This window comes from Oncorhynchus mykiss, chromosome 6 (assembly GCF_013265735.2).
Source record: "Oncorhynchus mykiss isolate Arlee chromosome 6, USDA_OmykA_1.1, whole genome shotgun sequence".
Lineage (NCBI taxonomy): Eukaryota > Metazoa > Chordata > Actinopteri > Salmoniformes > Salmonidae > Oncorhynchus > Oncorhynchus mykiss.
The window spans coordinates 65,461,571-65,488,547 of NC_048570.1; the positions used below are offsets into that span (position 1 = coordinate 65,461,571).

At 42.6% G+C, this 26,977-nt stretch overlaps 1 protein-coding gene across 2 annotated transcripts in view; it reads left to right on the forward strand.

The window, feature by feature from the left end:
- Window positions 1-26,977, forward strand: part of LOC110526363 (AT-rich interactive domain-containing protein 3B) — an 80,507-nt gene that overhangs the window by 20,479 nt on the left and 33,051 nt on the right. For both annotated transcript variants that reach the window (XM_021607268.2, XM_021607267.2), the window contains exons 3-4: window positions 23,017-23,094; window positions 23,406-23,478. In XM_021607268.2, coding sequence (XP_021462943.2) covers window positions 23,017-23,094; window positions 23,406-23,478 — 151 coding nt within the window. The remainder of the gene's footprint in view (window positions 1-23,016; window positions 23,095-23,405; window positions 23,479-26,977) is intronic.

The following is a 26,977-nucleotide window of genomic DNA, read 5'->3' on the forward strand; positions in this document are numbered from 1 at the left end:
GGTAGTATGGTGTTGAATGCTGAGCTATAGTCAATGAACAGCATTTTTACATAGGTATTCCTCTTGTCCAGATGGGATAGGGCAGTGTGATGGAGATTGTAGCGTCTGTGGACCTATTTGGGCGGTATGCAAATGAAGTGGGTCTAGGGTGACAGGTAAGGTGGAGGTGATATGTTCTTGACTCAACTCTCAAAGCACTTCATGATGACAGAAGTGAGTGCTACGCGGCGATAGTCATTTGGTTACCTTTGCTTTCTTGGGTACAGGAACAATGGTGGCCATCTTGAAGCATTAAGATAGGGATAGGGAGAGATTTGAATATTTCCGTAAACACATCAGCCAGCTGGTCTCTGCATGCTCTGAGGCTGCGGCTATGGATGCCGTCTGGGCCGGCAGCCTTGCGAGGGTTAACATGTTTAAATGTCTAACTACGCAGTCCTTGGTAGCGGGCCGCATCAGTGTCACTGTATTATCCTCAAAGTGGGCAAAGAAGGTGTTTAGTTTGTCTGTAAATAAGACGTAGGTGTCCGTGTCGTGCCAGTTTTTTTTTTTTTTTTTTTTTTTTTTTTGTAGTCCGTGATTGTCTGTGTAGAACCTGCCACATACGGTCTCGTGTCTGAGCCGTTGAATTGCGGCTCCAAGGCTGTAATTTAACAAAATGGGGAAAAAGTCAAGGGGTCTGAATAGTTTCAGAAGGCACTGTAGGTAGGGATAAAGTGACTAGGCAACAGAATAGATAATACACGGTTCCAGCAGTGTATGTGATGAGTCAAGAGTTAATGTAAAAAGGTTCAATGCAGATAGTCCAGGTAGCTATTTGGTTAAATATTTAGCGATCATGGGGGTAGAAGCTGTTTTAGGGTCCTGTTGGTTCCAGACTTGGTGTATCGGTAGTGCTTGCCGTGCAGTAGCAGAGTCAGCGGTCCATGACTTGGGTCTAGTGATGGACAATATATCGAATTAATTTGATTAATTAAAATGAATGTTTTAGCACTATTTTGCAAATGCCTGTATCGCAAGAATCACTTAAAAAAAAAAAAAAAAAAACATTTGTCCCCTTGTTATCCATGTTGTCTTTTGGTCTTGTCTCCTTCGATCCTTCTGCTGTTACTGTGCACTTTTCATTTACACATACATCAAGCTCCTCCACCTGTCACTCACAACAACGAAGATGAAAGATAACCTCTTCCTCTCTGACAAGCGGTTTCCACTCTGTATTTGCATGAGGTTTGGTCCAATAGAATCACTCATGTGAATACTGGAACACATTAAGAAATGATTTTACTCTAATAGTGGAGAAGCTAACCTTTTTAACGATACCTTTTCTTATGTCTCAACTCCTAAAATTGTGTGAAGAGCAGACTTCCAAATAGGAAGAATCAATGAATGCTCAGTTTCAGTTGTGTGCGGCATTGGGGTACCGCTAGCAGCATTTTAGCCAAAGACTGTTATACTAGCTGTTTTGTCTGTGTTTTTATAAATGAGCATAAAAAACAATTATACAAGGAATTGGCAACTTTTCTCATTCTGAGAAATAAGGTAGGCCACTTCAGTTCAACCTCTGAACAAAGTGGACAGGCTAGCATGCTGTTCAAACAGTTAGAGATGGACTGAAGAGTATATCCATAACAATTCAACTGTTTTACCTTTTGTTAGTTAGCAAATAGATACAAGTTGGCTAAACTTGAAATATTAAAATGAACTTGGCTACTCACTAGCATGTGGGTTTGTGCTTGAGAGATTGAGACCTAGCTGTGTTTAATTTTCTACAATGCCCGCTACCAGAATTGCTCATTATTAGGGAATGTGCTTTATGCATGTTTGTGGTTAAATTTGTTACAAAAATGGCATTTTTATAGACTGACTTGAAAGCCAGATTAGTGATTATTGCAAAAAAGCATGTTAAACTGTTTTGAGTAAATACATAATTGTAATTGTGTAAGTATTATATTTATTTAGCCTATGCTATGTATAATTTCACAACCCCTGAATTTTTTAGATTATTTTTGACTGTTTTAAATGCAGTGTATTTTACCTTTTAATTGTACAACAAAGCTTATTTCGAGAAAATATTTAAGAAATCAAGATCTATATTGCGAATCGCCCATAACTTTTTGAAAAAATAGATAAATTATTTTTATGTCATATTGCCCAGCCTTACCTGGGTGGCTGGAGTCTTTTTGACAATTTGTAGGGCCTTCCTCTGGCACTGCCTGGTATAGAGGTCCTGGATGACAGAGAGCTCTCCTTGTCGTTGAATGCCAAGCAGTTGTCATACCAAGTGGTGATGCAGCCAGTCAAGATGTTCTCAATGGTGCAGCTGTATAACTTTATTGAGGATCTGAGGGCCCATGTCCATGTCACACAGTTGTGGTTGAACAGGGAGTATAGGAGGAGACTGAGCACGCACCCCTGAGGGGCCCCCGTGTTGAGGGTCAGTGTGACGGATGTGTTGTTGCCTACCCTCACCACCTGGGGGTGGTCCGATCCAGTTGCAGAAGGTGTTCAGTACCAGGGTCCTCAGCTTTTTGATGAACTTGGAGGGCGCCATAGTGTTGAATGCTGAGCTGTAGTCATTGAACAGCATTCCCACATAGGTGTTCCTCTTGTCCAGGTGGGAGAGGCCAATGTGGAGTTCAATAGAGATTGCGTCATATGTGGATGTGTTGGGGCGGTATGCAAATTAGAGTGGGTAGGGTGTACATAACACGCACACGCATTCATACTGACTCAACACACACACACACACTGGCATACAATCACCACATACGCTGCTGCTACTCTGTTTATCATATATCCTGATGCCTCTTCACCTTAACCCTATACATATCTACCTCTATCACTCCAGTATCCCTGCACATTGTAAATATGGTATTGGAACTAACCATGGATCTGACTCTGTATATAGCTTACTTACTTTCTCGTGAGCTTCTTATATTTGTGTGTTTTTGTTCTACTTTTTCATACTTATTTTTTTAATAGTACTATTGATTGCTGCTTTGTTGGGAAAGAGCAAGCAAGAAAGTTATTTCACTGTGTATGTGACAATAAACATGAAACATAAAGGGCATGTACACATTAAATACTTCATATTGGACCTAAATAAATCCTTGGAGGAATGTTTTTACATGCCACATACTGACCTCTTACTCAGTGTTGTAACTCATTTTAAACCACAGGGTATTGGAAATATGACATTTCACTTGACATATGGACAGCTGTTTATTAAAGTAAATTAAAGTACATTTTTGTCAGACTTTAGCTTGATATAACACACTTCCCTTTGCATACTGTATTAGCCCGCCACATGAAGTGACTTTGTGAGAATGTACAATAGAACAATAGCAGCCAGAATAGTAGCTGGACTCCCCTCTGTTGCCTCCCTGGGGCCTGGAGATGTGCTCCAGATGCGCGACGGCCAGGCTGAAGCCGAGGCCAGGGTGGACGATCCAGGAGCCACGGGGCCGCAACTCCTCTCATCTCAACAGCGGCAGCGGGCCCACAGTGGAACACCAGCCTGGTCCTCTAGGGAGCCGACCAGCTTGTCAGAGGTGGAACACCCCCACACACTTAACACTAGCTGAGACAAAACCGATACCCGCAGCCACTGAAAAGGGAAATCAGTCCCTATCGATTTAGCCTTTGCCCCGTTCTGCTCTGTTCTGCAAAAGGGCTGTGTTTGAATTGGGAATATGACTAACGCCATCTGATACTTCAGGATGGGGAAAATTCTTCCTGCTAGCTGCTATGTGACGTTAGGAGTTAAGAAGGAAAGCCTCTGCTCTGAATGAAGCACTCTGTTTTTTTTTTATATCCCCACCAGACAAAGAAGTCATTTCACAGCAGGATTTGTGGCCCTGGCCCCATTTCATATGTGATGTGGCTTAATAGCAGAAAGGCCTTTGTTTATTTCTGAATGTATTGAATTCCTTTGGCTCTGCAGTATAATGAGAATGGCTATAACAGCTGACCGTGCTATGTGATGTCTACAGCTACCATTAGCACTGGGTTGAGGTGGATGAATGTGAGATATGCAACGTATTTTTAGCCCAAAATTTTAACCCAACAAAAAAGGCTAATGGCTCTTTTGACGTGCATAGAGCAGTGTTCGCTCTGAGCAGTCTTGACTTTAATGGCTTCAAATAAATGTAGTTTTATTGTACGTATAATGTACTTCAATTTTAGTCTTAAAATCTCCCACTTGTTTGTTCACTGGAACTACTTTAGCACTATCGTCTCTTCTCACTCCCCCACCTCTGAGAGCACTTCAAATAAAATGGTCACTACACTTCAGAGAACAAAGCTAATAGCTCCAAATCCAATTATATTAAAGGGGGAACTGGGTCTCATGCAAATCTGCACATTCAGTAGTTCGATTGGAAAAGTCAACCCATTACAGTTCGGTTCTCAGATGTTCACTCCTAAAGCGCCAGTGGTATGGTGCATGTTGAGCCACAGATGTGTTTTGATAAGTTTACTCTGGCTCTGAAAGGGGTCTTTGAACCAATGAGTGTGAACTTCTGGCCACGCCAGCCTGTAAACGTTGCATTTGCATGAGGCGGGGAAAGGGGGCAGCGGGTGAGAGAGAGAGAGTGGGGGAGGGGATCTCTCTCTGCCTGAGGAATGTGGTGTCTAGGTGAAAGGGCTGGAGCTGAACAAATGCAGCCAGTTCATTTGACGAACCAGACTTACTGGTCGCCAGCAGTAGAAATGTTTACCCAGAATGTTGATACGCCCTGGCTTTCTCTAAGACCCTGTCTTTGTCCTCTGAGTTTCAAACCCTTACTTATGGTGACTTGGAGGGTCTGAAGAAGCCAAGTTGGACAAGGTTAAAAAGTTAGTTGGTCAGTCAGTGTCTGTTTTGTCCTCTCTGTCGTTCTCTTTGCTCTGTAATTGGAGTGATTTAATGGAGGGTGGTGGTCTGTCCTGAGGCCTACCTGCCTTTCACATGCCTCTTCTCTTTAGAGGTGCAAGACAAATCGCAGGATGGGCAGGTAGCGACATGCTCCCCCCTCTGGACGTTTGGCCCCTTGTCCCTGGCTCCCCACCGTTCTGTCTGCTGCTCCCCAAAGAAATACATCTCCCTCCAACATGACTGGACATCCAGAGGCAGGCAGGCTCTGATCTGATTCAGAACCCTGCTGCGTTTCATATAATGATGCATGAGCTTTTGAATGCATTGTGGTAGTTCCAAATGTGAACAGAGAGAATCTGGTCGTGTGTGTGTGTGTGTGTGTGTGTGTGTGTGTGTGGAGGAATTTCACCATATGTTCCAGCGTTAGCAGTGAGATTTACTCCCTGTGAGCATGGAATTGTGATTAGTGAGAGCCTTTGTGCTAGCATAGCATATGGCCAGCTCACCATGAGATACTTTACAGCCCTATCCACTCAGCACCCCCTCCCCCACCACAGCAAGAGGCAATATAAATCATTATATGAGTCCCGCAGAGGGATAAAGCCCAATTATTTGATTTGGATTAAAGATGGCAGCCCCCTGCAATGCCTGTTTTTTTAAGCGTGCTGAGAGGGCAGTATCAATGTCCGACATAGGGAAGGGGATTGGCAGCTTTAGGGGACACCAAGGAGAGTGACAACGCAGTATGAGTTCAGTAACAAAGGAGGTGCTTGCTGTACATTTAATCTGCTTTAATCCATCACTTCCCAACCAGTAATTGAGTAATGTACAAAGCAAATAATTGAAGTTTTCTTATTTTTTTTCATTATGGTACAATGAAGTTACATTATAGAAAGACTGGGAAACATTCTGACTAGCTGTAATTTAATTTTGGTCATTTAATTGTGTAGGCATTTGCTGTTTTAATGTGAGACAAAACATAAGGAAAATTTAACCACTGCATGTTTATTTTAGCACATGGTTTTTGGACCTGAGAGAAAGAACCAGACATAATTATGGTGTATAGAGTTAACTGTATGGAAATGCTCATTTGCATGTTTCTTGTCATTTATCTCCAGCGTCTGGCTGGATTCCAGAACTATCTCAGAAGCATTGTGGTATGCTTAGCCCAGAGACAACCCTGAATATGATTAAATTACCACCCCTCCCCATGTCTGTTTTAGAGATTTCCCTCAATCTTCCAGTTTGACAGCTAGTCATTTTAGAGGAAAAGATTAGTAAGGGGAGTGTGATCTAGAGACGTCTGTGAGATGGTAACTGCTCTGCTCCCCCAATATTGTGAGGTCCCGTTACTGTGTGTGGATTTACAGTGGAATGTGTGTATTTTAGCAAAGTCTGCCTGTCATTGGGGTGGCAGGGTAGCCTAGTGGTTAGAGCGTTGAACTAGTAACCGAAAGGTTGCAAGTTCAAATCCCCAAGCTGACAAGGTAAACATCTGTCGTTCTGCCCCTGAACAGGCAGTTAACCCACTGTTCCTAGGCCATCATTGAAAATAAGAATTTGTTCTTAACTAATTTGCTTAGTTAAATAAAGGTAAAATAAATAAAAATGGTTGACTAGGTCAAGCTGGTAGTACAATGGCATTTCTCTAGACATAATTTATAACCTACGGTTACCGTAGTGATATTGTTTGTGTTTTTTGCAAAGTGGCTCTTTGTTCCGGCTAGCTTGTAGGTGATTATGGGTTTTATTATTAATTCAGCCAGATAGGGGATAGGAGTGTTTCCAATGGAAATTCCCAAGCCCCAGTCCCAAACTTGAAGCTCTTGCTCAAGGGGATTGGGTGAAGCCACACCAGAGTCTTAGCGATGATGATGAAATTTTCCCCGATCTCAGTTACCCTGATCATAGCACAAGTATGAGGAAGATGAGTATTGACCCGTGTGGTGAGATTGTGTCTGGAGGGGGTTGGGGAGTTCACCATGTTTGCACATCCAGAGCTATTGATCGGGCCTCTGTTCGATCGCTGGCCAGGCCCCGGTGGAGAGAGCCAGGGCCTGTAGCATGAAGCTGTAGGAGGGGCTGTGGCAGCTAGGTGGAGTGGAGGGGTTAGGGGGCTGCAGCAGCTCCGGCCTGCCTCCGGTTAAATACGACTCTGATATGTCAGGGACACACGTGCCTTCGTTGATTAACCCTAGCCTAGCTCCATACGAGCATAATGCAACTCTGGAAACCAGAACTGCAAGCCAGCCAGACACACGTTTAAACCAGCCAATGAGAAAATGATCTTCCCTGCTCTCCACCCTGTCGCAGACGCATGTTCAGTGTTTATCTGCCAAGTTATCTACAACATGACAATGGCCTAGTTCAGTAGGCTGTTCTCTTGCAGTATGTGCTGCAGGTTGACCTGCTTTAGTGTGCTTGTGTAGTTTTGCGGTAGAGTGGATTTGCCCAGAGCCAAGGTTTATCTTTTTCATTTATTTCCCATTGTAAGCACCACACTTCAGAGCCACACAACGGCACGTTTTGAACTAGCTCTTTCCATCGGGCCCCTCTGGAGAAATGAAGGAAAATCACAAAATGCTTTAATTACAAACAAGCCTCTTCATCTAATATCAGCTGCTTATCAAATTGGAGAAGTGCTGTCAACATCCTGAGCAATCAATTCTGTCCCCTCCCCCTTTAAAGCTGCCTAGCGCCTGCCATTAACCCCTCCTGTTCCAGCTCGCCTGGCTTCCTCCACCAAAATGGAGGCGTGACTCCAAACATTTGTTTTTAATGTGTGTTTTGTGTTGTTCCTCGGGTATGTGTAGACATTCAACTTGGAGGAGGGGTTGTACATGTGTGTGAGAGAGATGTTGATAGAAGCATATGTAAAGAATGTAAACACATTACACACTGCAATACACAACACTTATCCCGGAGATGTATTATCCAGCTCCAGCTAGTATTTCAAATATTATGTTGATGTTTACTTCTCAAAATAAAACCTACTGCTTTTGTTTTGCCAGAAATGGGCCTTTTTCCAAATGATTTGCATTTCTGGCATGGTTCCTCCATCTCAATATAAGTGTGGCTCTTTGAGCTGCTCATCAAGTGTCCTTTGTATATATAAAGGACACTTGATGAGCAGCTCAAAGAGCCACACTTATGTTGAGATTACATATACAGTGGAGAGAACAAGTATTTGATACACTGCCGATTTTGCAGGTTTTCCTACTTACATAGCATATAGAGGTCTGTAATTTTTATCATAGGTACACTTCAACTGTGAGAGACGGAATCTAAAACAAAAATCCAGAAAATCACATTGTATGATTTTTAAGTAATTAATTAGCATTTTATTGCATGACATAAGTATTTGATCACCTACCAACCAGTAAGAATTCTGTCTCTCACAGACCTGTTTAGTTTTTCTTTAAGAATCCCTCCTGTTCTCCATTCATTACCTGTATTAACTGCACCTGTTTGAACTCGTTACCTGTATAAAAGACACCTGTCCACACACTCAATCAAACCAACCTCTCCACAATGGCCAAGACCAGAGAGCTGTGTAAGGACATCAGGGATACAATTGTAGACCTGCACACTGCTGGGATGGGCTACAGGACAATAGGTAAGCAGCTTGGTGAGAAGGCAACTGTTGGCGCAATTATTAGAACATGGAAGAAGTTCAAGATGATGGTCAATCACCCTCGGTCTGGGGCTCCATGCAAGATCTCACCTCGTGGGGCATCAATGATCATGAGGAAGGTGAGGGATCAGCCCAGGACTACACGGCAGGACCTGGTCAATGACCTGAAGAGAGCTGGGACCACAGTCTCAAAGAAAACCATTAGTAACACACTACACCGTCATGGATTAAAATCCTGCCACGCACGCAAGGCCCCCCTGCTCAAACCAGAGCATGTCCAGGCCCGTCTGAAGTTTGCCAATGACCATCTGGATGATCCGGTGGAGGAATGGGAGAAGGTCATCTGGTCTGATGAGACAAAAATAAATATTTTTGGTCTAAACTCCACTCGCCGTGTTTTGAGGAAGAAGAAGGATGAGTACAACCCCAAGAACACCATCCCAACCGTGAAGCATGGAGTTGGAAACATCATTCTTTGGGGATGCTTTTCTGCAAAGGGGACAGAACGACTGCACCGTAAATGAGGGGAGGATGGATGGGGCCATGTATCGCGAGATCTTGGCCAACCTCCTTCCCTCAGTAAGAGCATTGAAGATGGGTTGTGGCTGGGTCTTCCAGCATGACAACGACCCGAAACACACAGCCAGGGCAACTAAGGAGTGGCTCCGTAAGAAGCATCTCAAGGTCCTGGAGTGGCCTAGCCAGTCTCCAGACCTGAACCCAATAGAAAATCTTTTGGAGGGAGCTGAAAATCCATATTGCCCAGCAACAGCCCCGAAACCTGAGGGATCTGGAGAAGGTCTGTATGGAGGAGTGGGCCAAAATCCCTTCTGCAGTGTGTGCAAACCTGGTCAAGAACTACAGGAAACGTATGATCTCTGTAATTGCAAACACCGGTTTCTGTACCAAATATTAAGTTCTGCTTTTCTGATGTATCAAATACTTATGTCATGCAATAAAATGCAAATTAATAAGTTAAAAATCATAATGTGATTTTCTGGATTTTTGTTGTCGATTCCGTCTCTTACAGTTGGAAGTATGATAGAAATTACAGACCTCTACATGCTTTGTAAGTAGGAAAACCTGCAAAATCGTTAGTGTATCAAATACTTGTTCTCCCCACTGTATATGTAATCGTGCCCGGGCTTAGTGCTATATTGTCATCAGTCCAGTTCTCTCCTCTCTGAGATGTAGTTCTAGCTGTGGCAGACACTGCTTGTTTGTCCCTCCCACCGCCTGGTCAGTAAACCTGCTAACAGCATTACGCTGAAAGACTGGAGAGGGAAAGAGAAAAAAGTTGACAGCCTCGGCAACACACACTCATGCCCCCCCCCCCCCCCCCAATAGCGTCATTGCTTTTAGTTTCAAGACATGCATACTATGGAACGCCTTTTGGGTATTTCCTTGTCAAAAAAGATACAGTAGCACTGTCCAAGCTGTACAAAAAAGTCTGCAAACACCGGCCACGAACGATGTGTTTACAATGCCGTGTTGGTAATAAAGCATCATTTGTTTGGCCCCAACTTCATGGGGTAGCTAGCTTTAGCCTGGTACCTAGCTAGCACCAATACAAGCAGCCTGAAAACAATGACCAGTAGAAACTGCAGTCATTTAAAAAATATTCTTAGCAATGATTTAGGAATCCTTGTTAGTAAGTATTAGCTAGGTTGCCACTTGTTGTTCGCCTACTGAAATTGAACTTCAGTTCATGAAAATAGCAAACCAGCTACTTAACCCTGTTGCCCAAAGCTAATCTTATAAGCAGCCAGCTAGCTTCGTCTGGCTAGTGAGGCTTGACTGGACTGGGTTATGTGTTGTGAAGCTAGCCACAATAAGGATTAGGCACAATAGTGGAATTTGCGGTTTGCCTTCAAAATAAAAGTATATAATTGACAGTGATGCAAATTTAATACTAATATTAGAATTATGCCATAATTTTATTTTGAAGGCTAACCGCAAATTCCACTCTTGTGGCTAATCCTTGTGGCTAGCTTCGCATAGATGGATCCGACCATCATTAATCAAATAAGAACTGTTTTATAAATTAGAGTTATTTTAGATGATGACACCTAGATTGTCGTTTTGCTATGTTTTTGGGGAAGAACATTATTTGCATCCATGAGCTAGTTAGCTTTTTTTATGACCTGCACTGTAGGTGCGCAAAACAACTTTACCAGCATCATAGCTGAATCGTTGTGACATGAAATATGAATGATAGTGTAATCCATGTGTAATAACTACTTTAAAAATATATGAACGCATTAAATTATTATGTGACATGCAATCATATTTAGGTCCTGATTGGTCACAAGCTTATTCGACGTGTATCTTTTTGACCTGCAAAGATCCAAACAGCGTCCCATAGAAATCCTGGTTGAGAATGAAATGACTGAACAAATGAACAACGAAACAGCACAGCAAGTAAGTGAAATAAATTGTTTATACTGGTAATGGGGACAATGCAAACAAAATAACTTTTTGGTGTGTGCGTGTAACCTTTTTATTTAACTAGTCAAGGCAGTTAAGAACAAATTCTTATTTACGATGACGGTCCGGACGACGCTGGGCCAATTGTGTACCTCCCTATGGGACTCCCAATCACGGACTCCCAAGGATCGGAGCATAATCACAATCGTCTTCACTTCACTTGCTAGCAATAAACAATATACAGACAGAATATAGACTGAGGAATTTACAAGCCTGTATACCCAGTAGCTGTCCATTTAGGAGGGTACGTCCAGGGAAGGGGAAATCCTCTGGCCCCTGGAGCAGACAGTCGGTTAAAAGGTAGGCAGTAGCCGAAACAGACGTGGGTCAGTGGACAGGTAGTCTGACCCAGACGCTGGAAGTCTGTCATTTAGCTGTGACATTCTATCACACAGACCTTTGTTGCCTGTGATGTCACACACACCTTGTCCCTTGGGGAGATTTGTGCATGTGTGTACTCTAACAAATGGCAGCCAATAACCCAACAGTCACTGCTCACTGTCAATAGTTATCATATTATATATTCACCCTATGGAGGGAGGGGGCTACCAGTATGGAATGCCGTGTGTATCTTTGACACGCAAAGACCCAAGTCAAATAACACTATTTGACGTGTCAAATAAGCTTGTTGACCAATCAGCATCTGAATATGACTGCATGTTACAATTTAAGACGTTCATACATTTTTGACATACTGTAATCCATGTGTAATAACTATCACCCGTATTACATGTCACAACATAGTAGGTTGACTGGTACAGTAAATGTGGCCCAATTCAGTGGTTTCAGAGTCCCGCAATAACGTATGCTATGATGCTGGTAAAGTTTTTTTTGTCTCGTGCCCATCCCGCTCCCATACGAGCAAAGACACACTTCCCCAAACTCTGGACAGTGCTGGTTGTAAAAAAAAAGCTACCTAGCTGATGGATGAAACCAATGTTCTTCCCCCAAAACATAGCAAAATGACATCTTAGCTAACTAAGTGTCATCTAAAATGACCCTAACAGTTCTTATTTGATTAATGTTGGTCGGATCCACCTATGTGAAGCTAGCCACAATAAGGATTAGCCACAATAGTGGAATTTGCGGTTTGCCTCGATCTCAATGAAAGTCATGCAAATAATACAAATAGTGGAAACATGCCTTAATGGAATAGATCATGCTAAATGAGGTTGGAATGTTGTTTTATATAAAATCCACAAAGACAAGAATTTGTTAATTTTTACAAAAAGCTGTTGAAATCACACTGGATGTATTATACTTTAGAATGGCATTGGGGGCATACGTATTTCACTGTACAGCCTTACCTATGGATTGTGGATCAATGACATGGTGTATCAGTCTACTCAGTGACACCCAGAGAACATTAGCATCGTAGCTCTTATTGCGGGACTCTGAAACCACTGAATTGGGCCACATTTACTGTACCAGTCAACCTACTATGTATATTGAACACTTTTCTGGAGGAAAAACAATACAAGGTGGATGTTTTGGAGCCTGAACTCTTGAAGACTTTTGGGGGAAAAGCACTTGGGTACTGAGGAGGCCGATACCCCATTTCATTGATCCCCAATCGTTAGATAAGGCTGTATAGTACAATATGAATGTCAATAGGCTGAATGGGGAGGTGATTTCCCACAGTCAAGTCCTGCAATAAGAGCTACGAAGCTAATATTTGCGTACTCTTCACAGTTGTGTTCTCTGGGTTTCACCGAGTAGACTGATACCCCATTTCATTGCTCCACATTCCAACATTCCAACCATGTTTAACATTATCTAGTCTAAATATGGCATGATTCCACCAATTGTAACCTTCTGCATCACTTTCAAATAGGGACTTTTATATTGAAACCAAACCGCAAATTCCACTATAGTTGCTAATCCTTATTGTGGCTAGCTGCACAGCAGGTAACCCTGGTCCGTTCAAGCCATAGTAGCCAGGTAAAGCTAGCTGGCTGCTAATAGCGTTAGTTTTGGGCAACAGGGTTAAGTAACAGGCTAGCTAGTTATTTCAATAGAACCACAAGTGGCTAGCTAATACTTACTCACATGGATTCCTAAATCATTGCTAAGAATATTGAGTAAATTACTTCAGTTTCTTCTGTTTATTGTTTTCAGGCTGGTTGCATTGGTGCTAGCTAGGTACCCCAGAAGTTGCTGATAACATCTGTATCAAAGATATTTGCAAACATTTTTGATCCTGGTTGTTTGATCCTGATCTAATTTCAAATGCTCACACAGACGCTTTCTCATTCGGTCGAACAAATAATGCCTTATTACCAACACAGTATTGTTCAGCTTTGACAGTGATCGTAATGGTGGTGCTTGGCTTGCACGTGCAAATTCAGCGCGCACAACATTTTATCATAAGAATTGTGTTATTTGACATATCAAATTATGAGCTTATTTGACACGTCAAATAGCGTTATTTGACGTGTATCTTTTTTGACATACAAAGTCCCAAACATCGATCCATATTCCAGTAGTTATGCTCTTCAGTCATGAGTCACTCACTTACAGATTTGGTTCTCTCAAATGTCATTTTTTCCCCCCTCTGGGGTTGAGACCTCTCACTGTTTGGATTTGAAAATCCAACCGTTGTAATGGGGGGGCTGTGGGTCTGGTTGTTTGAGTGAGAAAGACAGAGGAGAGACAACCAGTAAAAGCACAGCCACCTTCATTATCGAAGCATTGTGCCGATAACATCAAAGAGCCATTCCAGACTCTGAAGTCAGAAGGACTTTGAGAGTTCAGTGTTAGCCAGACTAGTGAAATGATTTAGTGTGACAGATCTAGGTTTATGGCTTTTTACATGGAAAAGAGAACAACAATGTCGTTTATGACATACAGATCACAACATTTTGAATGAAAAAGTAAATAAAGTATATGGGATTCTGCATGGTCATCTGAATTATCTGCTATTATAATAATTTCTAATTGTCTAATTTGAACAAAAGCAACCAAATAGTGTGCTGGGGGATTAATAAAGATTTCTAAATGTACTATTTTGCATGTGTACTTTCTTGATGGTCCTGTTGTAATCTTTGTTACTTGAAGCACACACACATTGCACCAAATGTGGATCTAGTGTTCGTCTGCCGATTTGTTAAGCACGCTGTGTTTTATGGACCACCCGTTGGTGGATGGTCTGACTGCTCACATTTTCACAGATTCTACTTGTTAAATTGGTGGGCAAATTACAGCCGTCGCTCTGTTCAGATTTGCAAAGAACTCTCAACCAGCCAATGCTATTGGTGTGTCTGAGCCCTTAGATAGTGGAAGTTTACGCCTAAAGTGTTTGATTTTTATTGTAAAAAGCTATTTGTTTGACCAGTTACTTAGAAACACTTAGTGATAGTTCAATCATAACTGGATTGAAATCTGTGTTTTTAAGCTGATATAAATATCTATTTAGACTGCATGACCATTGGCAACCATTAAGATATAGATGTACACAAGCCCAGTGAGTGAGCTGGTGAAAATAACTTGTTCTCTGTGGCCTTGGCAACCTATGGCCTCCTGCCTCTTGTTTTCAGGAGTTTTCTTTTGTACTGACCAATGGGCTTGGGGCTATTAACAGCCCCTCTCTTCTCTCTCCTGTCCGGATCTTGTTTTGATTCCTGATTACTTTTATTGGGTTTGTCTTAAAGGAAAAATTCCTGTTCTGCACATACTGTTTTACCTTCTACCCCTATGTTCCTTTATCTTCCATCCCGTGGGGCCACTGAGTGACCCCCCTGCCCCCCTGACCAAGCCGCCTCTGGTGAGGGCTACTGACCTGTCTGTCTGTCTGTCAGCCTTGCTACACCCCATGAACCTGGCTGCCTGCTGCGTTTGGGTTGAGGGATGGAGGGGCTCAAGATATCCAGCTGGGTTGGAAGGCCTGGTGGGGGCAGGTCTGGGTCCGGGCCCAGATGTAGATGGTTTAGGTGAAATGGAGATGTTGGCTAATGGGGGAAGGGAAGGGCACAGGAGCTTCTGAGGAACACAACTCCTTAGGCTTCTCTCATAGGTTCCAAATAAATGCATTATGAGTGTTTGTAGGGCTGTCGCGGTGACTATTACCGCCACACTGGCAGTCATGAGTCATGACCGCAGTCAAATTCCATGTGACCATTGAGTCACTGTAATTTCTTATGTACTCTGGACATGCATTGGTAGTACCTAACTTGCTAACGACCATCAGGTTGCTAATGGCCTGGTACTCGGGGCTCTATTGTCCCTCTAGCCACTACCATCAATGTAAATGCAATCCAAAATCACATCACTGCATATTACCCATGGAAGAAAAACACAACAAAAAAAAGATTTAAGATGTCTTTGGTACATAATTGGTCTATCCTATGCTCCAAAAGTAAACACATTTTAGTAATCGCCTTTTGGGGGTGGACTGTGTTATTATGCATAGCCTACTGGATGGACTGGTTACCTTATTTTTATTTATTTCACCTTTATTTAACCAGGTAGGCTAGTTGAGAACAAGTTCTCATTTACAACTGCGACCTGGCCAAGATAAAGCATAGCAGTGTAAACGGACAACAACACAGTTACACATGGAGTAAACAATAAACAAGTCAATAACACAGAAGAAAAAAATAGTCTATACATTGTGTGCAAAAGGCATGAGGAGGTAGGCGAATAATTAAAATTTTGCAGATTAACACTGGAGTGATAAATGATCAGATGGTCATGTGCAGGTAGAGATACTGGTGTGCAAAAGAGCAGAAAAGTAAATAAAAACAGTATGGGGATGAGGTAGGTAAATTGGGCGGGCTATTTACCGATGGACTATGTACAGCTGCAGCGATCGGTTAGCTGCTCAGATAGCAGATGTTTAAAGTTGGTGAGGGAGATAAGTCTCCAACTTCAGCGATTTTTACAATTGGTTCCAGTCACAGGCAGCAGAGAACTGGAAGGAAAGGCGGCCAAATGAGGTGTTGGCTTTAGGGATGATTAGTGAGACACCCGCTGAAGCGTGTGCTACGGGTGTGTGTTGCCATCGTGACCAGTGAACTGAGATAAGGCGGAGCTTTACCTAGCATGGACTTGTAGATGACCTGGAGCCAGTGGGTCTGGCGACGAATATGTAGCGAGGGCCAGCCGACAAGAGCATACAGGTCGCAGTGGTGGGTGGTATAAGGTGCTTTAGTAACAAAACGGATGGCACTGTGAAGTGAAGGAGGCTTTGTTGCGGATTAGCCGACTCTAGATTTGATTTTAGATTGGAGATGTTTGATATGAGTCTGGAAGGAGAGTTTACAGTCTAGCCAGACACCTAGGTACTTATAGATGTCCACATATTCTAGGTCGGAACCATCCAGGGTGGTGATGCTAGTCGGGCGTGCGGGTGCAGGCAGCGAACGGTTGAAAAGCATGCATTTGGTTTTACTAGCGTTTAAGAGCAGTTGGAGGCCACGGAAGGAGTGTTGTATGGCATTGAAGCTCGTTTGGAGGTTAGATAGCACAGTGTCCAAGGAAGGGCCAGAAGTATACAGAATGGTGTCGTCTGCGTAGAGGTGGATCAGGGAATCACCCGCAGCAAGAGCAACGTCATTGATATATACAGAGAAAAGAGTCGGCCCGAGAATTGAACCCTGTGGCACCCCCATAGAGACTGCCAGAGGACCAGACAACATGCCCTCCGATTTGACATGCTGAACTCTGTCTGCCAGGTAGTTGGTGAACCAGGCAAGGCAGTCATTAGAAAAACCGAGGCTTCTGAGTCTGCCGAGGGTGGAGTAGCCAGGAGGAAGGTATGGCCAGCCGTTGAGAAATGCTTGTTGATTATCATGGATTTATCGGTGGTGACCGTGTTACCTAGCCTCAGTGCAGTGGGCAGCTGGGAGGAGGTGCTCTTGTTCTCCATGAACTTTACAGTGTCCCAGAACTTTTTGGAGTTAGAGCTACAGGATGCAAATTTCTGCTTGAAAAAACTGGCCTTTGCTTTCCTGACTGACTGCGTGTATTGGTTCCTGACTTCCCTGAACAGTTGCATATCGCGGGGACTATTCGATGCTATTGCAGTCCGCCACAGGATGTTTTTGTGCTGGTCGAGGGCAGTCAGGTCTGGAGTGAACCAAGCATTATGAAATGCTCCAAACTTTCTATCCATGAGTCAGGGAGAGAACGTATAGGCCTAGGTGACGCTGTTGGTTCACTGATTTGTGCAGGATGGCTTACAGAGTTTGCCTACAATTATAGTGAATTTGTGTTTTTATTTTAAATAGCCTTGTAATAGGGCATTTTTAAAATATTTTCATAAAGAATATGCTGACATATTACCTTTTTAGTTTCAAAATATCTCACCACCATGCGTTTCCATCCTCTCTCTTCTTCATTCCTTTCTCAATCGTGCAGAGATGGGAGCTGACAACAGTTTATTTAAATGTTTCGGGGTGCGTGCGTGCTTGTTTGTTTGTTTTGTTTTGTTTGTTTGTTTGTTAAACTGAAGTAGCCTACCCGGGAATGATGCAAACCGCGGGAAAGCAGCCTCCATTCACAATCCGAGTGCATCTGGACGACCTGCCATTTGCCCCTGTACCTACCCATTTGCTAATGGGCCATTCTAAGTAAAAACACATTTTACATATTAGTGAAGAAGAGATTAAATTGTGAATATTCGGATGGGTTAAAATATGATTACTTGATGAGAGAACAGGGTGTGCAGCCTGAGGCAAATAACAGATGCAATATTATTTAGCAACTTTTTCAAATAGCCTATAGTTGCATCACTCAGCCCATTATAAACTCAGCAAAAAAAGAAACGTACTCTCACTGTCAACAGCGTTTATTTTCAGCAACTTAACATGTGTAGATATTAGTATGAAAGTAACAAGATTAAACAACTGAGACAAACTGAACAAGTACCACAGACATGTGTAGCCATCAGCTGCATTAAGTACTGCAGTGCATCACCTCCTCATGGACTGCACCAGATTTGCCAGTTCTTGCTGTGAAATGTTATCCCACTCTTCCAGCAAGGCACCTGCAAGTTCCCGGCCATTTCCGCGGGGAATGGCCCTAGCGCTCACCCTACGATCCAACAGGTCCCAGACGTGCTCAATGGATTGAGATCCGGGCTCTTCGCTGGCCATGGCAGAACACTGACATTCCTGTCTTGCAGGAAATCACGCGCAGAACGAGCAGTATGGCTGGTGGCATTGTCATGCTGGAGGGTCATGTCAGGATGAGCCTTCAGGAAGGGTACCACATGAGGGAGGAGGATGTCTGTGAAGAGCACTTTTTGCCAGTCCTGTCTGCTCCAGCGACAGTGGGTTTGTGCCTATAGGTGACGTTGTTGCCGATGATGTTTGGTGAGGACCTGCCTTACAACAGGCTTACATGCCCTCAGTCCAGCCTCTCTCAGCCTATTGCGGACAGTCTGAGCACTGATGGAGGGATTGTGCGTTCCTGGTGTAACACAGGCAGTTGTTGTTGCCATCCTGTACCTGTCTTGCAGGTGTGATGTTTGGATGTACAGATCCTGTGCAGGTGGTGTTACACGTAATCTGCCACTGCAAGGACGATCAGCTGTCTGTCCTCTCTCCCTGTAGCACTGTCTTAGGCGTCTCACAGTACGGACATTGCAATTTATTACCATGGCTACATCTGCAGTCCTCTTGCCTCCTTGCTGCATGCCTAAGGCCCAGTCACACAGATGATCAGGGACCCTGGGCATCTTTCTTTTGGTGTTTTTCAGAGTCAGTAGAAAGGCCTCTTTAGTGTCCTAAGTTTTCATAGCTGTGACCTTAATTGCCTACCGTCTGTAAGCTGTTAGTGTCTTAACGACCGTTCCACAGGTCCCTGTTCATTAATTGTTTATGGGTCATTGAACAAGCATGGGAAACAGTGTTGAAACCCTTTACAATGAAGTTATTTAGTAAAAATCCAAATATCTTTGGAAAAGAGGACCCTGAAATAGGGATGTTTCTTTTTTTGCTGAGTTTATATTTTGTTTTCTAAGACATTGTAATGTTTATCATTCACAACTAAATTTGCCAAATAACACTAAATCTAGCATGTAGGACCTGTTTCAAATGAACACTTTTACACTCAACAGCCTCTGAAATATGCGCACTCGCTTCGGAATGGGAAAAAATATACTTTCTATTTCATTCTGCTAAGTTCAATTATATTATTCTTACAATAAAATAATGGCACGGGGCTTATAAGCGCATAGCCAGATAACATACAGTAGGCCGACTCATATGCGGTTCTTCTGAAATACATTTTCTTCATATGTTTCTTTACACCTGCATAAAATGTAAAAAAGGGTTTATTGTGAGGGTGTATATTTAAGCATTACGGCCCGAGGGGGTGTGGTATATGGCCAATATTCCACCACTACGGGCTGTTCTTAAGCGCGATGCAACGTAGCGTGCTTGGTTACAGCCCTTAGCCATGGTATATTGGCCATATGCCACAAACTCCCGAGCTGCCTTATTGTTATTATAAACTGGTTACCAACCTAATTTAAAGCAATAAAAACTAATGTTTTCTCATACCCGAGCTATACAATGTGATATATCACGGCTGTCAGCCAATCAGCATTCAGGGCTCAAACCACCCAGTTTATAATAACCCTTTAGACCCCAATAGAATTCTATAATGCTGCTGTAGATTACTGATAGTTTTCAAGATAAAGCTAATTTTCTCACACATTTCAAACCCACTGCTCTAAAATAAAGAACAAATGACAATTAGAAGTTAACTTAGTTTTGAAGAGCAGATTCATGTCAATAGGAGTAACACTCATTTTGTCTTCCGTTATGTACAATCACTATAAAAAAAAATCAACACAACAAACTCTAGAGTATTTAAATTTGAGTAAATTACTCACTCAATGTACCAAGTATAATTAATATATTATACTTATAATTTACATATAACAATATTTTAAATAATCATAAATGTGACCATAGAACAATATTCAAATTCTATTGGTCACATACATATGGTTAGCAGATGTTATTGCGAGTGTAGTGAAATGCTTATGCTTCTAGATCCGACAGTGCAGCAGTATCTAACAGGTAATATCTAACAATTCCACAACAACTACCTAATACACACAATCTAGTAAAGGAATGGGATGAGAATATATAAGTATAAAATATATAGATCAGCAGTGACAGAGTGGCTAAGATGCAATAGATAGTAAGAAAAGATAATGAAGCATGCAGTATATACATATGAGATGACTAATGCAAGATATGTAAACATTATTAGTGGCATTATCAAAGTGACAAGTGTTATATTTATTAAAGTGGCCAATGATATCAAGTCTGTAGGTAGGCAGCCGCCTCTCTGTGCTAGTGATGGCTGTTTTAACAATCTGATGGCCTTGAGATAGAAGCTGTTTTTTAATCTCTCTGTCCTAGCTATGATGCACCTGTACTGACCTCTCCTCCTGAATGGAAGCGGGTTGAGCAGGTAGTGGCTCGGGTGGTTATTGTCCTTGATTATCTTTTTTTGCCTTCCTGTGACATCGGGTGTTGTAGGTGTCCTGGAGGGCAGGTAGTTTTCCCCCAGTGATGCGTTGTGCAGGCAGTACCACCCTCTGGGGAGCCCTGCGGTTGTGTGCAGTGCAGTTGCCGTACCAGGCGGTGATGTAGCCCGATAGGATGCTCTCAATTGTGCACCTGTAAAAGTTAGTAAGGGTTTTCGGTGACAAGACACATTTTTTTTCACCACACTGTCTGTGTGCGTGGACCATTTCCACACTGTCTGTGTGCGTGGACCATTTGCTGGTGATATGTACACAGAGAAACTTAAAACTTTCCACCTTCTCCACTGCTGTCCCGTCGACTTGCAGTTTCCTGAAGTCCACAATCATCTCTTTTGTTTTGCTGACATTGAGTGAGAGGTTATTTTCCTGACACCACACTCCGAGGTCCCTCATCTCCTCCCTGTAGGCTGTCTCCTCGTTGTTGGTAGTCAAGCCTCCACTGTTGTGTCGTCTGCAAACTTGATGATCGAGTTGGAGGTGTGCATGGCCACGCAGTCGTAGGTGAGTAGGGAGTGCAGGAGGGGGCTGAGAACGCACCGTTGTGGGGCCCCAGTATTCAGGATCAGTGAAGTGGAGATGTTGTTTCCTACCTTCACCACCTGGGGGCGGCCTGTCAGGAAGTCCAGGACCCAGTTGCACAGGGCAGGGTCGAGACCCAGGTGATTTAGTTCAGTTACCTTCACTTGGGAACAGGAACAGTGTGAAGCACGTGTGGACAGCAGACTGGGATTGATTGAATATGTCTGTAAACAGACCAGCAAACTGGTCTGCGCATGCACTGAAGATGCGGCTAGGGATGCGGTCTGGGCAGGCAGCCTTGCGAGGATTAACACGGGGCTGGTTTTCCTTTTGTAATCCGTGATTGTCTGTAGACCCATACGTCTCGTGTTTGAGCCGTTGAATTACGACTCCACTTTGTCTCTATACTTGACACTTTGCCTTATGGAGGGAATAACTACACTGTTTGTATTCGGCCATATTTCCAGTCGCCTTGCCATGGTTAAATGCTGTGGTATGTGCTTTCAGTTTTGCCCAAATGCTGCCATCAATCCACGGTTTCTGGTTAGGGAAGGTTGTCATAGTAACAGTGGGTACATATCATATACACTTCCTTATAAACTCGCTCACCGAGTCAGCGTATATGTTATTGTCTGAGGCTACTCGGAACGTATCCCAGTCCACGTGAACGAAGCAATCTTGAAGCGTGGAATCCGATTGGTCAGACCAGTGCTGGATAGACCTAAGCATGGGCACTTCCTGTTTTAGTTTCTGTCTATAGGAGGGGAGCAACAAGATGGAGTCATGGTCAGATTTGCCAAAGGGAGGGCATTGTATGCATCGCTGAAGTTAGAGTTGCAGTGGTCGAGTGTGTTACCTGCTCGTGTACTGCAATCGATATGCTGATTGAATTTAGGTAGCCTTGTTCTCAAATGAGTTTTGTTAAAATCCCCAGCTACAATAAATGCAGCCTCAGGATATATGGTTTCCAGTTTGCATAAAGTCCAGTGAAGTTCCTTGATGGCCGTCTTGGTATCAGCTTGCGGGGGGATATACACGGCTGTGGCGATAACCGAGGAGAGTTCTCTTGGGAAATAATACAGTCTGCATTTGATTGTGAGGAATTCTAGGCCAGGTGAACAAAAGGACTTGAGTTCTTGTATGTTGTTAAATTACACCATGAGTCGTTAATCATGAAACATACACCCCCACCCTTCTTCTTACCAGCCTCAAATAAATGCTTCACAGAGTTCAAGTAACAGACACATTTCAACATCCAACTGTTCAGAGGAGACGGCGTGAATCAGGCCTTCATGGTCGAATTGCTGCAAAGAAACCACTACTAAATGACACCAATATTAATAAGAAGAGACTTGCATTGGCCAGGAAAGCAATGGACATTAGACCGGTTAAAATCTGTCCTTTTGGTCTGATGGGAGATTTTGGTTCCAACCGCCATGTCTTTGTGAGACGCAGAGTAGGTGAAGGTATGATCTCTGCATGTGTGATTCCCACCGTGAAGCATGGAGTTGTTGTGACCTAAGCCCAACAGATAAACACAAATGACTAATCTCCATTTCGGTGGCTAGTTAGCTAGTTGTCTGTATGGCTAGTTAGCGAGAGTGACAGCTGAGGTTGACGCTTCGCGAGCGCATCCTACATTTACCGCCACACACAAATTTTCTTTCCTAACTGGCTGGCTAGCTAGCTAGACACAGATATTATTGTAGAAAAAAAAGGCAGTTTGCGGCCGCTATAATAATTCTAAAGAAGGGCCTTTGACTGCAGCTATTGGTTCTAAAGGGTTAAATGGATTCATGGAACTTTTTTAAATGTAGATGTTCCGAAGGCGCACATCAGCTGCTTGTATGCGTGGAGTCTTTGAAATGCTCAATTTGTTTTATTATCAGTCAATTACTGTGACACCGGCAGTCATTTGCATGACAATAGCCGGCGGACAAAATTGAATGACCGCCACAGCCCCTAATGTGTATATGTTTGGGTGTACTGAGTGTTCATTCTGTCATCTCTCCGCAGAATGGGAGCGCTGCTTGGGCTGATGAGAATGACAGTGGAAGAGGAAGAGGAGGAGAGGCCTCCAGAGACTTTGCTAAGGTACGTATCTGGTCTGGAGCACATTATGGCTGAACCAGGCTTTGGTTAGCACTCAGAACACAACAGGTCATCAAATACCTATCTAGCAGTAAAGAAAGAATGTTGTTCATCTCATAGAGAAGGTCACAGGTCAGATTTTATATAATGAACCCTTACTATTTATTAGTAGTGATTGCTTGATGATACTTTCCTTTAGTTAGACAATTAGTTAGAAGCAATTCAATAAATACAAATGCATGTTGGACTTGAGTGGTATATTTAAAAGTATCAAAAGATAAGACTGACTGAAACGCAATGGCTTTCACCTTCAGCTGTATGAGCTTGACAGTGACCCCAACAGAAAGGAGTTCCTGGATGACCTGTTCACCTACATGCAGAAACGAGGTAAGAAGGCTGACTTTTAGAAAGCAACGTTCCCCTACTACTTCCATTTAGACTTCATTTATTTCCTCTTTTATGTGCTATGGTTCACTTGTAGAGATACTGAAATTCTCACAAAGAGTGTGTCTTGCCTGTATGATTCACAACACCATAGTTTCTCTTCCACTTTCAGTCGCATGCAAGCACACACACACACACGAAACAAGCCCTTTCTCAGAGAAAATAGTAGTCAACTAGAAAATACACAAACTATTGAACACTGAATTCTGTTTTGCTGTGTTAAAGGTGTTCGGGGCTTGTCAGGTGAGATCAGTCTCCTGGTGTCCCCTCTGAGAGAGAGACACACACACACACACGAAACAAGCCTTTCCTCAGAGAAAAGAGTAGTCAACTAGTAAATTGACTTAACACTGTAAATGCTGTTTCGCTGTGTTGAAGATGTTTGAGGGCTTGTCAGGTGAAATCAGTCTCCTGCTGTCCCCTCTGACCCGCGTACGCACACACACACACCGTCTCAGACCTGAGAGAACCTGTTTAGGCTGTGACTAATTCACTAAGCGCAAAGCCTGGAAGGCTCCACAATCAGTCTGCTTTCTATGCTTTCCCTCAAATGAGAGAGACCACCTCAGACTACAGAACTGCTAAGGGATAAAGGGCTCAGTTCAAGCCAACCTGCAAATTGCAGTATTTTATAAACATAGCTTTTTCTCTGTGGTCATATCACATTTTCAGAATGCTTTTATCTCATGTTCAAATGCCAGGTACACTGCTCTCCATATGTATTTGGACAGTGAAGCTACATTTTACATATTCCACCATTTTGGATTTGAGATCAATTGTTTCATATAAGGCATAAGTATTTCGACAAATTCACTAAGTGTATTAAAGTAGTCAAAAGTTTAGTATTTGGTCCCATATTCCTTGCACTCAATGACTACATCAAGCTTGTGACTCTACAAACTCGGATGCATTTGCAGTTTGTTTTTGTAGTTTCTGGTTATATTTTGCGCAATAGGAACTGAATGGTGACTAATGTATTACCATTTTGGAGTCACTTTTATTGTGATTAAGAATAGAATGTTTCCACATTCATGTGGATACTACGATTATGGATAATTGTGAAAAAGGTTTGGTGAGAAAGTTAAGAGGCACAAAGAACATTACTTCCTTTTCAGTCTTTCGTTTAGGTTAGTATTGTGGAGTAATTACAATGTTGTTGATCCATTCACAGTTGTCTCCTATAAAAGCCATTAAACTCTGTAACAGTTTTAAAATCACCATTGGCATCATGGTGAAATCCCTGAGCAGTTTCCTTAATGTCCGAGAACTGAGTTAGGAAGGGAGCCTGTATCTTTTTGTAGTGGCTGGGTGAATACTTTCTCAAGGCACTGTACCATAATGAATTTAATGGATTGGAAATGATTTTCCCACTGTAGCTACTGGCTTTCTGTGACTTTACACTATAGAGTACTACTCAATTCCTAATTTTATGATTGAATCCCCCATACCCCTGCAAGGTTTTTAAGGAGAAAGGGTTTGTTAACTAACTTGTAACAAATAAAGAAGAACATTCACATTTAACATGGTCAATTTCTAAACACAAATAAAAATTGTATATCAGGTTTATTTTCAAATGAAAAAGTTTTATATTGTGAAGTGACAAGATGAGCATCTTGTGTGTAAGAATTATTTTTCATAACCAGTGATAATTGGTAATAGTAATATTGGGCTACTTTTTTAGTTCAAAGACAACTTTGGTAGTATTATAAACTTTGAAACCACTGATTTGTAGTAGGCTACAGAATTTAGAGAAAAGTTGTTTCTCTGAACCTCAGGCAGTAGGCTCAAACAAGCCTGTTACTCTCCCCAGTCAGAGGCAGCCTGCTTGTCTCAGACTGACCAGCAACCTATACTCCCTATTTATGGTTAGAAAACAAATTTGAAGGCCAGAATTGTGGGGATAAAACAATCATCATGTTTATGCAACCTAATCACCATACTAATTCTTCCAGGGTGTAGGGGGGCATATGATGTTCCCCCATGATGAAAGGGGGACATGACTGAAAAGGTTTGGGAAGCACTGAACTAGCTAATGATTAGCACAAATACAGATGGGCAGCCCCATGTTTCTGCCTATTTATTTATAGCCACTAAGTTGCACAATTTGGGCTACAGGTTATAATGCTTATTGCTGAACAACACACCAGTCTGATAATATGGACCAGGGGGAAATTATATTCGAATGGTGTCACCATTTTACATGGATTTTGGAGTAGAAAACTCACCAGGGCTGCGTTCAGTACAAAAACATGAAATGCAACGTTCAATTAAACAGAAAGGGTGTGTTCTGAACGACCAGTTGAAAAACGGGGAGGGATTCTGTTGTGCGCTTCCCTTTAAAATATGTCACTCATTGCTTCAAGCCACACCTCGGCACACCCACCAAATGGAGCAAATGTAGGCTATCTTTAAAAATCATACAATGTGATTTTCTGTATTTTTGTTTTAGATTCCGTCTCTCACAGTTGAAGTGTACCTATGATAAAAATTACAGACCTCTACATGCTTTGTAAGTAGGAAAACCTGCAAAATCGGCAGTGTATCAAATACTTGTTCTCCCTACTGTATGAAACATTTGATCTCAAATCCAAAATGCTGGAGTATAGAGCCAAATGTAAAATGTTAGTTTCACTCTGTGTGTGTGTGTGTGTGTGTGCGTGCGCACGTGCTAAGATGCTGTCAAAACATTGCCACGGCGGATGCCATCGACTCTGACCCTAAGACAGTCAAATGAGTGCCTGTAGAGAGAGCCTTATGTGTGTCCTCACACAGCCAGTGAAATCAGAGGTAGCTAGTGACTCCCCTCCCTGGGCTTGGCCGGCCTGGCACGTGTGTTTTTAGATGTCTTGTTGGGGGATGATGTATTAGTTAGAGAGGGAGAGGATCTGTCATTGGCCAGTTAGCATGTCACTGCTCTGACAGTGGGGAGTGAAAGGCTGACCCTTGTACTGTGTTGGGCAGATCGCAATCTTCATCAAGCCGACTAAAACGCCTGATTGATGATGATGACTTAATCAGTTGTTTTTTGTGGATTCCTTTTTTATCCGCTCATACTGCAAGTGTGTTGTTTTCAACCAGTCAAGTTCAATCTGGTTTCATTCATGGTGCATCATTTTGTTCAGAACACGGTGCCAGGATGAGTTTCAAAATCTAATTTTGTTTCTTCACATGCTTAATCCACACCTGTTGTTTACGAACAGTGAAATGCTTACTTACAGGCACAATGCAGTGAGAAAGAAATTGAGAAATAATAGAAGTAATAATAGATATACAACAAGTAACTCATTTGGCTATATACAAGTGTTACCAGTACCGAGTCGATATGCAAGGGTACAAGGTAATTGAGGTAGCTAAAGGTGTACAGTACCAGTCAACAGTTTGGATACACCTACTCATTCAAGGGATTTTCTTTCTTTATTTGTACTATTTTTCTTGTTGTAAA